Raw genomic sequence first — 12,307 nt, 5'->3', positions numbered from 1 at the left:
GTAAAGAGGGGACTAGCAATGGGGCAGGAACTTTAATTGTGCTGCCAACCACAAAAGAATGTATATAGTATACCTTGGCTTTTTATGAACATCTACCGTATTTACTCAAATCTAAGCCGCACTTTTTTTTCCGGTTTTCGTAATCCAAAAAACCACCTGCGGCTTAGAATCGAGTGCAAAGCAAGTGGAAGTTATGAAAAATGTTGGTACGTGCCGCCACAACTAACTTCTGCCGTCGAATATATGTAGCGCTACGCAGGCATGCTTTGTAGGCACAAAGATGAACACTGGCGCCAAAACACCTGCGTCAGTAAATAATTTTTTTTAAAAAAAGTAGGAGACGAGGTTTTTTTTTTCTCCGCCGCGAGTTTCGACTACTGCATTTTCATACATTATCCAGCGAAGTAAATACAAATTCCGTGTTGTTCATCTTCGAATGTAGCACAGTTTCAGTGTACTACGAAAATCTGACTGCAAGACTGTTTGGGATGTTTGTCAATATGGCCAACTCTACGTTCTGAATTTTTTCCTATCTGTGAGAAGAGATGGTTGCTAATAGGAACCTGATGAAATTTGAATCACATACAATATTCTCTTCACCATAAGAATAATACGAATATAAACATTTTGCCATGTATTCTTTCGTGTTTGCTGCTATCTCATTTAAATCCTGTCTGCCTAATAAACCACGAAACTAGAGTGAGACAACAGCAAACGCGAAAGAATATACGTATCGTCTCATGTTTATATTTGTATTATTCTTATGCCTAATACTGATACAGCCAGAAATAAAGCACGGCAAGTGACTAGATTTTTAAATATAAGATGACTCTAATTTCTGTGCAGAATTTGATGTAATAAAGAAGCGGCCGCAAAGATTTTCAAACGGGTAAAAATTTTCGCCTAACTCTCGTTCAGAAGATGTTGAGCCGCGACAGGCCGTAACCACGCACTATCAGAATGCGACAAACAATGCATGACACAGTGCAGTAATGCATTTTCAGCTCAAGAGTGACGCAAACACCTATAACAAAGAAAACGGCATTTATCAGATCAAAGCAAAATAAGCAATCGATTCAAACCAGACGAAGCACGTGAAAAAGGAAGGGTACCCGTATAAATACGGACGGAGCGCCTGACGCATAGCAATAGCTATGTGGTAAAGCTTAACTGCTAAGCTTACGACTCGAACCTAACTACTGTAGCTGTATCGTCATTCATTCGACCTAAATTGTGTCTCATATTACAATGGACCAACTTTGTTTCGATTTGGAGGTGCGGCCTAAAACTTTTGTCTCCCCTTGAATTTCGAGTCTCAAATTTCAGGTGCGGCTTAGAGTCGGGAAATTTTTTTTTCCTTTATTTCGAGTCAAATTTTTCAGGTGCGGCTTAGATTCGAGTAAATACGGTACTTTGTTTATTAGTTGGAACTGAACTGACTTTAAAACAGGCCAAATAGTCTCATCAATAGTATACATTTCAACAGGAGATAAACTAATGCTAACAAAAGTACATTCATATAGAACACTTCAAACTTGGCACAACAAATGAAACACGACCAATAACAGCACTATAGCTGCTACTGCTCTACAGCACTGTTGATTTTCATGGCTGGCTACAGCATTAATGTGAAGTGGTACAATTTTTGTCAACTCAGCTGTTGGTAATCAAGATGACAATGCACTTTCATCATTCTGTTTGGTTATACTGTCAGCACTGTAAGAAATTTAAATTGTGACAATCGATAATGGATGCCAATTACAGCTGCGACTCTGTTAAGAAACACGAATCCACGAGTTTTCCGTTCAAAATGCAGAAAAAACAATACCAATTTTAAGTTAATGGTGATTCGCGAAGCAGAGGCCACAAACAATTGTTTAGCAGGAAGAAATTTTGATGTCACAGAAGTGAATATTTGTAGGTGATGTCAGGTACTAAATTAAATGAGTACCACAAACAAAATTTTCAGGGGGCAGAAACAAGGAATGTTACGCAACCTGCAGCAGCAGTTTGTTGAGCATGTGCGAGTGAAATGCAATGAAGGCTTCCCGATTACTTGTGAAATGATCTGACTGAAGACACTGGAGATAAAGAGGAATTTTCCAACTTTGTGTGTCAGCATCACTTAATCAGTCTAAAGAAATGGCTTGACTAATTGCTGGGCAATATGGGCAACACTGGTCAGATGCCTGCTTGCTTTGATATGCCATAATACCAGTGACTAAGATGATGATGATGATTAAAGTGATACCACAGATTGTACTGAGGTTATCTATGTGGAAAGGTTCCCAATGTGATTGTGGCCACATAATGGGAGTTAAGAGTCTCTGAACATGGAATGGTAGTTGAGTAGGATGCTTGGGACATTCCATTTTCGAAAACATTAGGAAATTAAATGCTCTAAGATCCGCAGAGTCAAAAGTTCACCAAGAATAAGAAATTTCAGGCATTATCTCCCACCACGTGCAACGTAGTGAGCAAAGGCCTTCACTTAACGACCGGGAGCAGTGGTGTTTGTGTAAGAGTTGTCAACGCTAACAGACAAGCAACACCGCATGAAATAACCATCACAGAAATCAACGTGGAATATACAACGAACATATCTGCTTGGACAGTGTAGCAAAATTTGGCATTAACGGGCTACAGCAGCAGACGAATGAAGCGAGTATCTTTGCTAACAGCACAACATTGCCTGCAACACCTCTCCTGGGGTTGTGTACATATCGGACGGACCTTAGAAAGGAAAACAGTGGCCTGGTCAGATGAATTACCATTTCAGTTGGCAATAGCTGATGGTAGGGTTCAAGTGTCGTGCAGAACCCATGAAGCCGTGGGCCCAAGTTGCCGACATGCACTGTGCAAACTGTTGATGGCTCCCTAATGGTGTGGGCAGTGTTTTATGGAACGAACTGGTTCAGCTGAACTGATCACTAATTGGAAATGATTATGTATGGCAACTTGGAGACCATTTGCAGTTATTCACTGACTTTCATGTTGCCAAACAGTGATGGAATTTTTATGGACGACAATGTGCCCCGTCACTTGGTCACAACTGTTTGTGTTGAGTGAATGATTTGGTCACTAATCAAACATTTATGGGACATAATCGAGAAGTCAGTTCACGCACAAAATACTGCACCTGCAATACTTTCACATTTACAGACTGCTGTACAGGCTGCGTGGCTCAATATTCTGCGGAGGACTTCTGATGACTTGTCGAGTCCGTACCACATCGAGTTGCTGCACTACGTCAAGCAAAAGGAGGTCCAAATCAATATTAAGAGCTACCACAAAACTTTTGTCACAGCAGTGTATGTGGGTGTAGAGGTACCTAGACCTTATACTTTCCAGCTCTCATCTGGGTTTCTCTGGGAGTCAGAGGTGTACTAATGCTGTCCACTGTCTTTGGCTATAGAGGGAGGAGTTGTATATCCTAAGAATTTGTGGATAGGACACACAACGTGCAGAGGTGTTCCACTGTGAATGGAAGTTTATTATGAAACAAGTATCAACTCTGCAGCTTTTCTTATTTGAATTATAGAGTTTTTGTTTATTATCAGCCAATGTATCAGAAGAGGAGATCTACAACATGCTATTCAGAGTTATTAGGGCAAAAGACTCTAAAGGACAAATTATGAAATTTTTCTGTATCAAGGAGCAAATATTAGTTGTATTAGCTTTTAGCCTGTACAGTGTGATATAGCTACTATGATTTTCACATAAAAAATTGACTTCTTTAAGATATTTGTAGCCTCATTTAGAGGAGACTCATGAAACAAATAACAACATGTTTTCAATTCCGCCAATCACTGATATAGCGGCATTACTCCATTTTTTCTTTTAATGGAAGTATGGCATTTTCCACACCAGAACATATCTGTAGGAGGCACATTCAGCGACAAAATACTTTTGTCGGCCTCATGGGTAATCATGTATTAAAAATAAATCAAATAAGGGCATTTTATGCTGTCACTGCAGCTGTTTGTGTGTTGTACTACTCTGAAGTTTACTTTTACTTTACTCTCCATCAATAGTGTCATAATTATCCTATAACATATATTTTGGCTGTACTTGTTCCCACAGAGAAATGCATAAATTTTCTGGCAATGTGCATTTCAAATGGCCACTATGACAAAACAAGAACACCCATATTAATTGTATTTTTACTCTGTAATTTATTTTCACATCTACAAAAAAGTTATCGCAGAACTCCTATCAAAACAGTCTGCTATTCTGGCGCAAGAAACACCATAGTTCCATTAAAAATATATACCTAAAAATGTCAGTGCCAGTACTTTCGGTGATCGATTACATTGTGAAGATACACAGGGTTTTGTTTCATAAGCCCCAGATCATTAACTGCCTAAGTGAAAAGAGCTAACAAATATATCTAATGGATGAAAGTTATCTGAGGGGGAAAACATAGGCACCTCGCATTGTATATTTAAAAACAATGGCAAGTAATACAGCATGTAAGCATTAACAAAACTTAACAATACTACTGAAATGCAGCGAATGACATAAACCCTTAACTGTCTGGTTGTTAATCACTTTCGATGGTGACGGATGGGTCATCTTTTTTTTACCTGGTTCAGCATTCTCATTCTGTACTTTGCTTTTATAATTTCACGTAAGATAAAATTAAGTTCATACCTGTTGCATGAAAGTGCTTGGTGCCACTTTCAGTCCCCACCCTTTGGAAGGTTGGACACCGTGCCCGAGTCGACAATGCATGGCCAGGTGACCCTGCCGTGCAAACACCTTTCCACACAGCACACAAGCAAATCTGTAAATGATATAAAGTGCTTTAAAAACTGTTCTCATACTTCATGTATTAAGCATTAAATCATGATGTCAAAACCCTTATATTACTTGATTTAAGATGAACTTTGATTACACACAAGAGTAAAACATTAAAGTCTGTAGTGTACAAGGATTAGTCAAAGTTATAATTAATCTTCCATTTGTTAGCTGGTAAACCCTGAAATCCCCATGCCACATTACTATAACATGCTGCTGGAAGACCCAGGACAAAATGTGCAGAACACTAATAAAGTAAGATATTGTATGGAAATTTTTACTCTGAATTTGAGTGGAAGCAAAACTGCAAACATCCATACTGAGTTGGTGTACTACAACACTGCACCATCATATGACATACAGGTTAGTTGGTACAGGTGCATCCAATGCACTCAAATGAATCAGAATGACAAAGAAGGAATTGGCAAACCATCTCTCTTTGAGGAACTGAAAATTGCACCAGAAGAGGAGTCCCCTGCGCTTGAAGCCCAGTGTTTCATAGTTGAAACAACGGTGGAAAACATGCAAATCAGCCATGGATCAGTTTTGAACCACTCTGGTTGTCATGATTTCAGTAACAACAAAAGTTTTATGTATATGTAGCTGGAAACAAGGTTCTCAGGAGTCACAAGAAGTAGCTACGAACATGAAACAGTACATAAGAAACAATGCAAATGACCACAAGCATATTCTGTCTTGCTCAGATTCATGCAAGGGGCAGAATCCAAACAGAAACTGTGTAATCAAAGTGGAAAATATTTATTTAAAAGTTTTAATATCTAGACACAGCTATTTGCCAAATGACTCTGACTTGGTATATCTGAATCTAGAGTGAGACTTTGTGGAATTATCATTTAATGCAAATAGCTGAAAAGAAAACGTCACTCCCACAAAGGAAGAGGCTTATATGGTTCTAGTGTGACCAGTTCTTAAGTACTGTTCATCAACCTGGACACTTATCAGGTAGGACTGAAAGAAAGAAAGAGAGCAACACGTTTCTTTCTTCATGGGATTGTTTAGTTGGCACGAAAGCGTTACAATCATGCTCAATAAACTTCAGTGACAGACTTTACAAAAGAGGCCTTGTGCTTCAAGGAGAGGTTTACTATTGAAATTTCGAGCGAGCACTTTCCGGGAAGAGTCGGAAAACATGTTTCATCCTTTCAAATCACCTCGCACAATGAACGCAATAAGAAAATTTGGGAAATTAAAGCTAATATAGAGGTGTATTGAAAATGATTCTTCCCACACACCATTAGCAAGTGGGACAGTAGGAGGGCTTGGGGGGGTGGGGGGGGGGGGGGGGTGGGGGGGGGGGGGTAACACAGTGATACCAGAAGCACTCTCCACCACACCCTGTTAGGTGGTCTGCGAAGTATGACATAATTACAGATCTCTCGCAAGGCATTTTGAACGCGACAAAAGTCACTGCCTGCTGGGTTCTTCGACTGCTCATATCCATTAAAAAAGGTCCACCGAACTGATGCAGCAATGGAAATGGACCTGTCAGGCCAGTTCCCACCCACAGACGAGTGCCGAGTGTATCAGTACAAGCCCCAAGCAAAGTGCAAAGCAGGCAGCGGAAATACGGAGTCACACACCGAAAGAGGTGATCACCTAACTGTCATCAGGCAAGTTGATGCTGAGTGTTGTTTTGGGAGTGTTGTGATGAGATGCTAATAGACTATGTTCATATAGGGCAAATCATCACAGTAGCACTCTCCCAAAACCTCCTAATGAGGTTATGGGAAGCTGTAAAAATGAAGTGTTGCAGGCAGCTGTTGCAAGGATTATTTTTGCTCCACCACACTACCAAAGCTCATTCTACATGACAAAAATTTTACATCATCCTCATATTCTGTTGACATAAAGGGGGGCTGGACAAAATTTGGAAACCCTAAAAACACATCACATTACCGTGCCTCATACGGAGTGGGAAAACTGTCAGCATTCAAATTACCTTCCAGTCATCTTGTAATGGATAAATACAGGTCTCGTATGGTTTTCAAGAGGAACATTTTAGCATTCAAGAGGAGCATTTTAGCAAAATATTTCAGGTACCGACGACGGAGACCGATAGCGCACACCCTTCTCTTCCGACCAGATCATGAAGGCTCACTAGTAGTGAGATCTGATGGCAGGGGTGGCCAGGGGCGAGGTGACAATTCATCCTGGTGCTCACAAAAGCAGCCCTACACAATGGGAGAGGTCCTGTCATCTTAGAACACAGCATCACCTTTGGGAAACAAACATACCCTGGATGCACCTGATCAGCCAAAATGGTCAATAATACAATATTGCAGTACTGTAATCATGGTGGCCATGGAATACCACAATATTGCTGCCCAAATCATCACCGAACCACCACTGTGTTTCACTCTTGGGACATATACTTGCCAGAAGCTGGGAACAGTGTGAAATAAGACTCATCCAAACAAATGACGTTACTCCACACTGCCAAAGCCCAGGTTTTATGGCACCACATTTTCCTGATAAGGCCTTTGCATCATTGATTAGTGGTTTCAAGGTTCCTGTTTGCCCTTCAATTCCAGCTTATGGAGCTCCCTCTGTACTGTTTTGATGGTGACACGTTTCAGGAGCGTGACATTCAGAACTGCAATGACTTCAGCAGCTGTCGTCCTCTTATTTTTCATCACAATCCCCTTCAATGACTGTAACTATCACTCAACACACACTTTCATCTACATTGGAACTTATCAAATGATGTTTTCCCACTTTTTCCTTCTTGCAGTATAAATCTTTGATGTAATGCTCTCGAAGCACTAAACATTTCTGCTACCTCAATTACGGAAGTGCCCACCGTATGAGCACCAACAATTTCCCCGTCTTCAAATTCACTTAGCTCTGACCTAATACACTCACAGCTACACACAACTGTTCTGGCTGTGACTGTCACTTAAAACATGCTGAGAACATTGCAACATGTAACAATATTATGAGAAGAAAAGTTGCTACTCACCATATAGCAGCGACTCAGCATCTTCGATATATGGTAAGTAGCAACTTTCCTTCTCGTAATATTGTTATATTCCATCTCGGATTTTCCATTGCAACGTGTAAGCTCGATTAGCATGCGTATTTATGCTCAAGCTTGCATACCAATGGTTAACTGACTGATTGCGGGGTTAAGGGAGTAAACAGCAAAGAGACAGCTCTTTATCCAGGGGCAGTACATCTGGAATTAGTGATATCTGTGAAGAGTGTGTTTCAATGATGAAAGTATGTACAAGTGGTATGACTGAAACATTGAAGGCAACACTGATGCTAAAGCTGAGAAAGAATTTACAGAGAAGTGTACAGATCAGGCCATTATGTAGGTCAGACCCAGCATGCTATTTCTCTACCATTCCACTATAACAGTGGATGGGATAAACAAATACTTAAATCTCTCCATGCGAACTCTGATTTCTCTTTTTATGTTATGATGCTACATAAACTGGAGTCAACAAAATATTTTTACACACTGAGGAGAAAGTCAGTGATTGAAATTTCACGAGAAGATCCTGTCACAACAAAATATACCTCTATTTAAAAAAAAAAAAAAAAAAAATTACCACCCCAAATTGCATTGCATATCCATGGCATTCTCTCTCCTATTCTGTGATGTTATAAAATGTGCTGCACCTCTTCGAACTTTTTCGATGTCCTCCGTCAATCCTATCTGATGTGGATCCCACAACTCACAGCAGTACTTCAGAAGAGAGTGGACAATTGTATTGTAAGCAATCTTTTTAGCAGACCTGTTGCAGTATCAAAATGTTCTGCTGATAAATTGAAGTCTTTGGTTTGCTTTCCACACAACATTATCTATGTGATCATTCCAATTTAAGTTATTCGTAATTGTAATCCCTGTGTATGTAGTTCAATTAATATCCTTTACATTTGTGTGATTTATTATGCAATCAAAATGTAACAGATTTGTTTTATTACTTGGGTAAATAACTACACATTTTTCATTATTTACATGGAGAGTTCCCCCAGCGGCTTTTTGAAACTATCTGTACAGTGCTGTAGGTTAAGATTCCAGGTATCGCACACTGCAGCCATTCACCATGGTGGGCCCTCGTCTGTGATTAATTGACAATAAAGAGTTTGGAATTTTGTGTGATATTTAATTAGTCTGGTTGTGTAGTGTAATTGATAGGGTAACAGCTTCAGATGCCAGAGATTGTCGGTTTGAATCTCATCAGCTGCACAAAATATTTATTATTTTAAAATATTTACTGAATTTCCTTCGATCATTATTTTATTCAATTATTTGGTTTAAACGTATTTTTTTTTTATTTCTATTCCTTTGTCACATTATTTTAATCACCGTATGAACTATTCCATTTGTTCTTTTTCCAATAGCACTTTGGACAAAATAATGCAGGTAAAATTTTAAATGAAAGACAGTTTTACAAGTTAAATGAAATTCGAGCAAATGAGAAGTAGATATAATGAACACAATAACGTGGACGAAAAAACATGGTGATAAAGCAAAAGAAATTAGACAAATTAATACATAAAATTAATTAAAAATACCTGAACAAAGATTTCAGGCGTAGAAATAATGATAGTAGGAAAAATGAGGGCAAACAAAGTTGACATTATGATTAAAATTATGTGACAAGGAAATGGAATTAAAAAATTACATTTAAATCAATTAAATAAAAATGATGATCAAGAGTCATTCCGATAAAGATTTTTAAAAAAAATTAAAAAAAAAAAAAAAATTACGACGCCTGACGAGATTCAAACTCACAACCTCCAGCACGCAAAGCTGTTATCCTAGCCATTACACAATGCAAACACACTATACGATGCAACTTTTTGTGCTACTGAGTATCACACAAATTTCCAACTTTTTTCCATCAATTACTTGCAAACAAGGGCCAACCAGGGCAGATGATGGCGATGTGTGATTCATGGGATCTTAACCTGCATCAATGTATAGATGGTTTCAAAAAATCAATTGCACTGCTGGGGACCTCCCCTTGTTACAGTCAATTGCCACTTTTCACACCAGGTAGATATCTTGTGTAAATCATTTCACAATTCATTTTGATCACCTGATGACTCAATAAGATGGTAAATGACGCATCATCTGCAAACAAGCTAAGAGGCCTGCTCCAATTGTCTCCTACATCGTTTATGTAAATCAGAATCAGCATAAGGCCAATAACAGTTCCTTAGGGAACACCCTGCTCCAGAGTAGTCAAGACAAAGGGCACCCCACCACTCAAGAGAACGCTACCTCTAAAGTGGAAAATGGGGCATGGCAGGAAAGGGGACAAACTACATCTAAAAGTAATTAAAATAGAGCACGAGAAGGATGAAAGAGTGAGCTGGTCAAGCAGGTAGGCTCAGGGGACCCCAGATGCAGCACACTGCCCCAAAAGTAGCTTAAAAACTTGTATATGAAAATAAAAGTCACTTTCACAGAGAACATGATCAATCATCCATGAATCATCTGCCAAAATTTGAGGCAAAGAATTTGGAACACCATACTTAGCACAGGGAGATAGAAGAAGGATAAGGGCTGCTGTCTGTAAGGCTCCACAACCACAATGTGCCGTCACATAAAATATAACTATAGTTTAACCTCGTACAGCCAATGTAGAGGCAACACAGCATGATGACTCCCTGTGGGTTGGGCGTGCATTTCTTGTGGTGCTTCCATATTTTTTGTCCTGTCCCTGTTGCGCGCTGCTGGAAGACCCAAAGCAAAATGGTGCAAAATATTGATAAAGTGGAGTATTGTGTGGAAATTTACAGTCTAAATCTGAAGGGGAACAACACTACAATAATCCATGATGAATTGGTCAAAGTGTATTGCAATAATGAACCATCATATGACACAGAGGTTAGTTGTCACACACACTTCCAGTCTAGTCAAACAAATACGAATGACAAATAAGGAATTGACAAACTATCTCTCTGCCAGGAACTGAAAACAGCACGAAAAGAGGAGGCCTCGGTGCTCAAAGCTCAGCATATCACAATTGAAGCCACAGTGAAAGAAGTGCAAATCAATCACAGGCCAGTTTCGAACATCTCACATGAAGTTTTGAGCTTGACAAATATTGCTGCCCACTGGGTTTCGTGACTGCTCACATCCGTCAGATAAGGCCCACTGAACTGAGGCAGCAACAGACATGCTGTAGCTGGCAGGCCAGTTTGGGTGATTTCTACAGTCACCTAACAATGACAGGTGAGTCCTGAGAGTATCAGTATGACCCCACAACAAAGGAGCAAAGTAAGCAGTGGAAATGTGGATTGACCAATGCCGAAAAATGCGAGGCAAGATTACGCTGAGCATTGTTTTGAGACTGTCGTGTTGGGATGCTAACAGATTATACTCTTAACAGACAAACCGTCACAGCAGCAGTTACGAGAAGCTGTCACAATTACAGAAAGGTGTCTGAGGGGTTGTTTTTGACCCATAACAATGCTCTAGCTCATTCTATATAGGACACATGTTGTTTCTTTGGATTATCAGTTTTTGCATCATCCCCTTATTCTGCCAACATGTGACTCTTGCTCTTTCTTCGGATGAAGGAATTATTGAGTTTCAAGCATTTCCAGAATGATAAAGTGATTTTTGATTGATGTTGAATGCTTCCTGATCTGCAAGAAACAAGTTGTCCATGGCTGGGAAAAATGTGTTGCATTGAAGGTTGTATATGTGCAGAAAGATAAAACTAGCGTTTGTATTTCCAAGGTGGGAGGGGCGTGAGGAAACACATGAATTACACACACACACACACACACACACACACGGCAAATATACCACCCCAAGAGAAGTAATTTTGTGTGTTGATGTTTGCGCAAAGTCAATCTTCTGTTCAAGTGAACCATGCATTACACCATTAACTAAAGATACCATCGGGTCATTCCACGTCGAAACAGGCAATAATTCAAGGATTTGTAACCCACTATCTCAGATGTTTACAAAACTTTGCACATTTGCTTCTACTTATAAAATAGGAACTTTTGCAAAATCTCTTTTGATCTCAACTTTATTTTATATCAAATTTTAAATCAAAGTATTCAGTGATATTCTGATAAATGGGCTCTGCAAGAATGTCAATTCAAAATGGTACTTATCTTACATAAATGCCCATAACTCAGGTGTTTATGAAACTTTTGAGTCGGAATTTTTTTTTTTTTTTTTTCTTCAGAAGTTAAGCAAGGCATATAGTTAACAGATATTCAGTTATTGAAGCACGAAAATAACAAAGAAAATTTTCAAAAAATATATTAATATATGTCAATTTTCGATTTCAGAAAAATTATGTGCATGAAGAAAAATGCTTATATCACATTCTCCAACCTGCTGGGAACCTGACTTTGGCCTTAAATAATCCCCTAGATTGTAAGCTTGCTAATAAACTAAAAATTTTAATGGGTCTTCTGCTAACTGATATACACATCTGAAATCAAAATTCTTTTTGCTGTGATGGAAAAAGGTCATTTTAAGTAAGTTCATCCACTCACTGTCTCA

The 12,307-nt window shown here is 39.1% G+C and overlaps 1 protein-coding gene across 4 annotated transcripts in view; it reads right to left on the bottom strand.

Moving 5' to 3' along the window:
* Positions 1-12,307, bottom strand: part of LOC126106784 (zinc finger protein 26-like) — a 77,416-nt gene that overhangs the window by 20,351 nt on the left and 44,758 nt on the right. For all 4 annotated transcript variants that reach the window (XM_049913168.1, XM_049913166.1, XM_049913165.1 and 1 more), the window contains exon 6: positions 4,654-4,786. In XM_049913168.1, coding sequence (XP_049769125.1) covers positions 4,654-4,786 — 133 coding nt within the window. The remainder of the gene's footprint in view (positions 1-4,653; positions 4,787-12,307) is intronic.

Source organism: Schistocerca cancellata, chromosome 10, assembly GCF_023864275.1.
Source record: "Schistocerca cancellata isolate TAMUIC-IGC-003103 chromosome 10, iqSchCanc2.1, whole genome shotgun sequence".
Lineage (NCBI taxonomy): Eukaryota > Metazoa > Arthropoda > Insecta > Orthoptera > Acrididae > Schistocerca > Schistocerca cancellata.
Note: the sequence above shows the minus strand (reverse complement) of the source record. Positions and strands in the feature narration are given on the sequence as shown.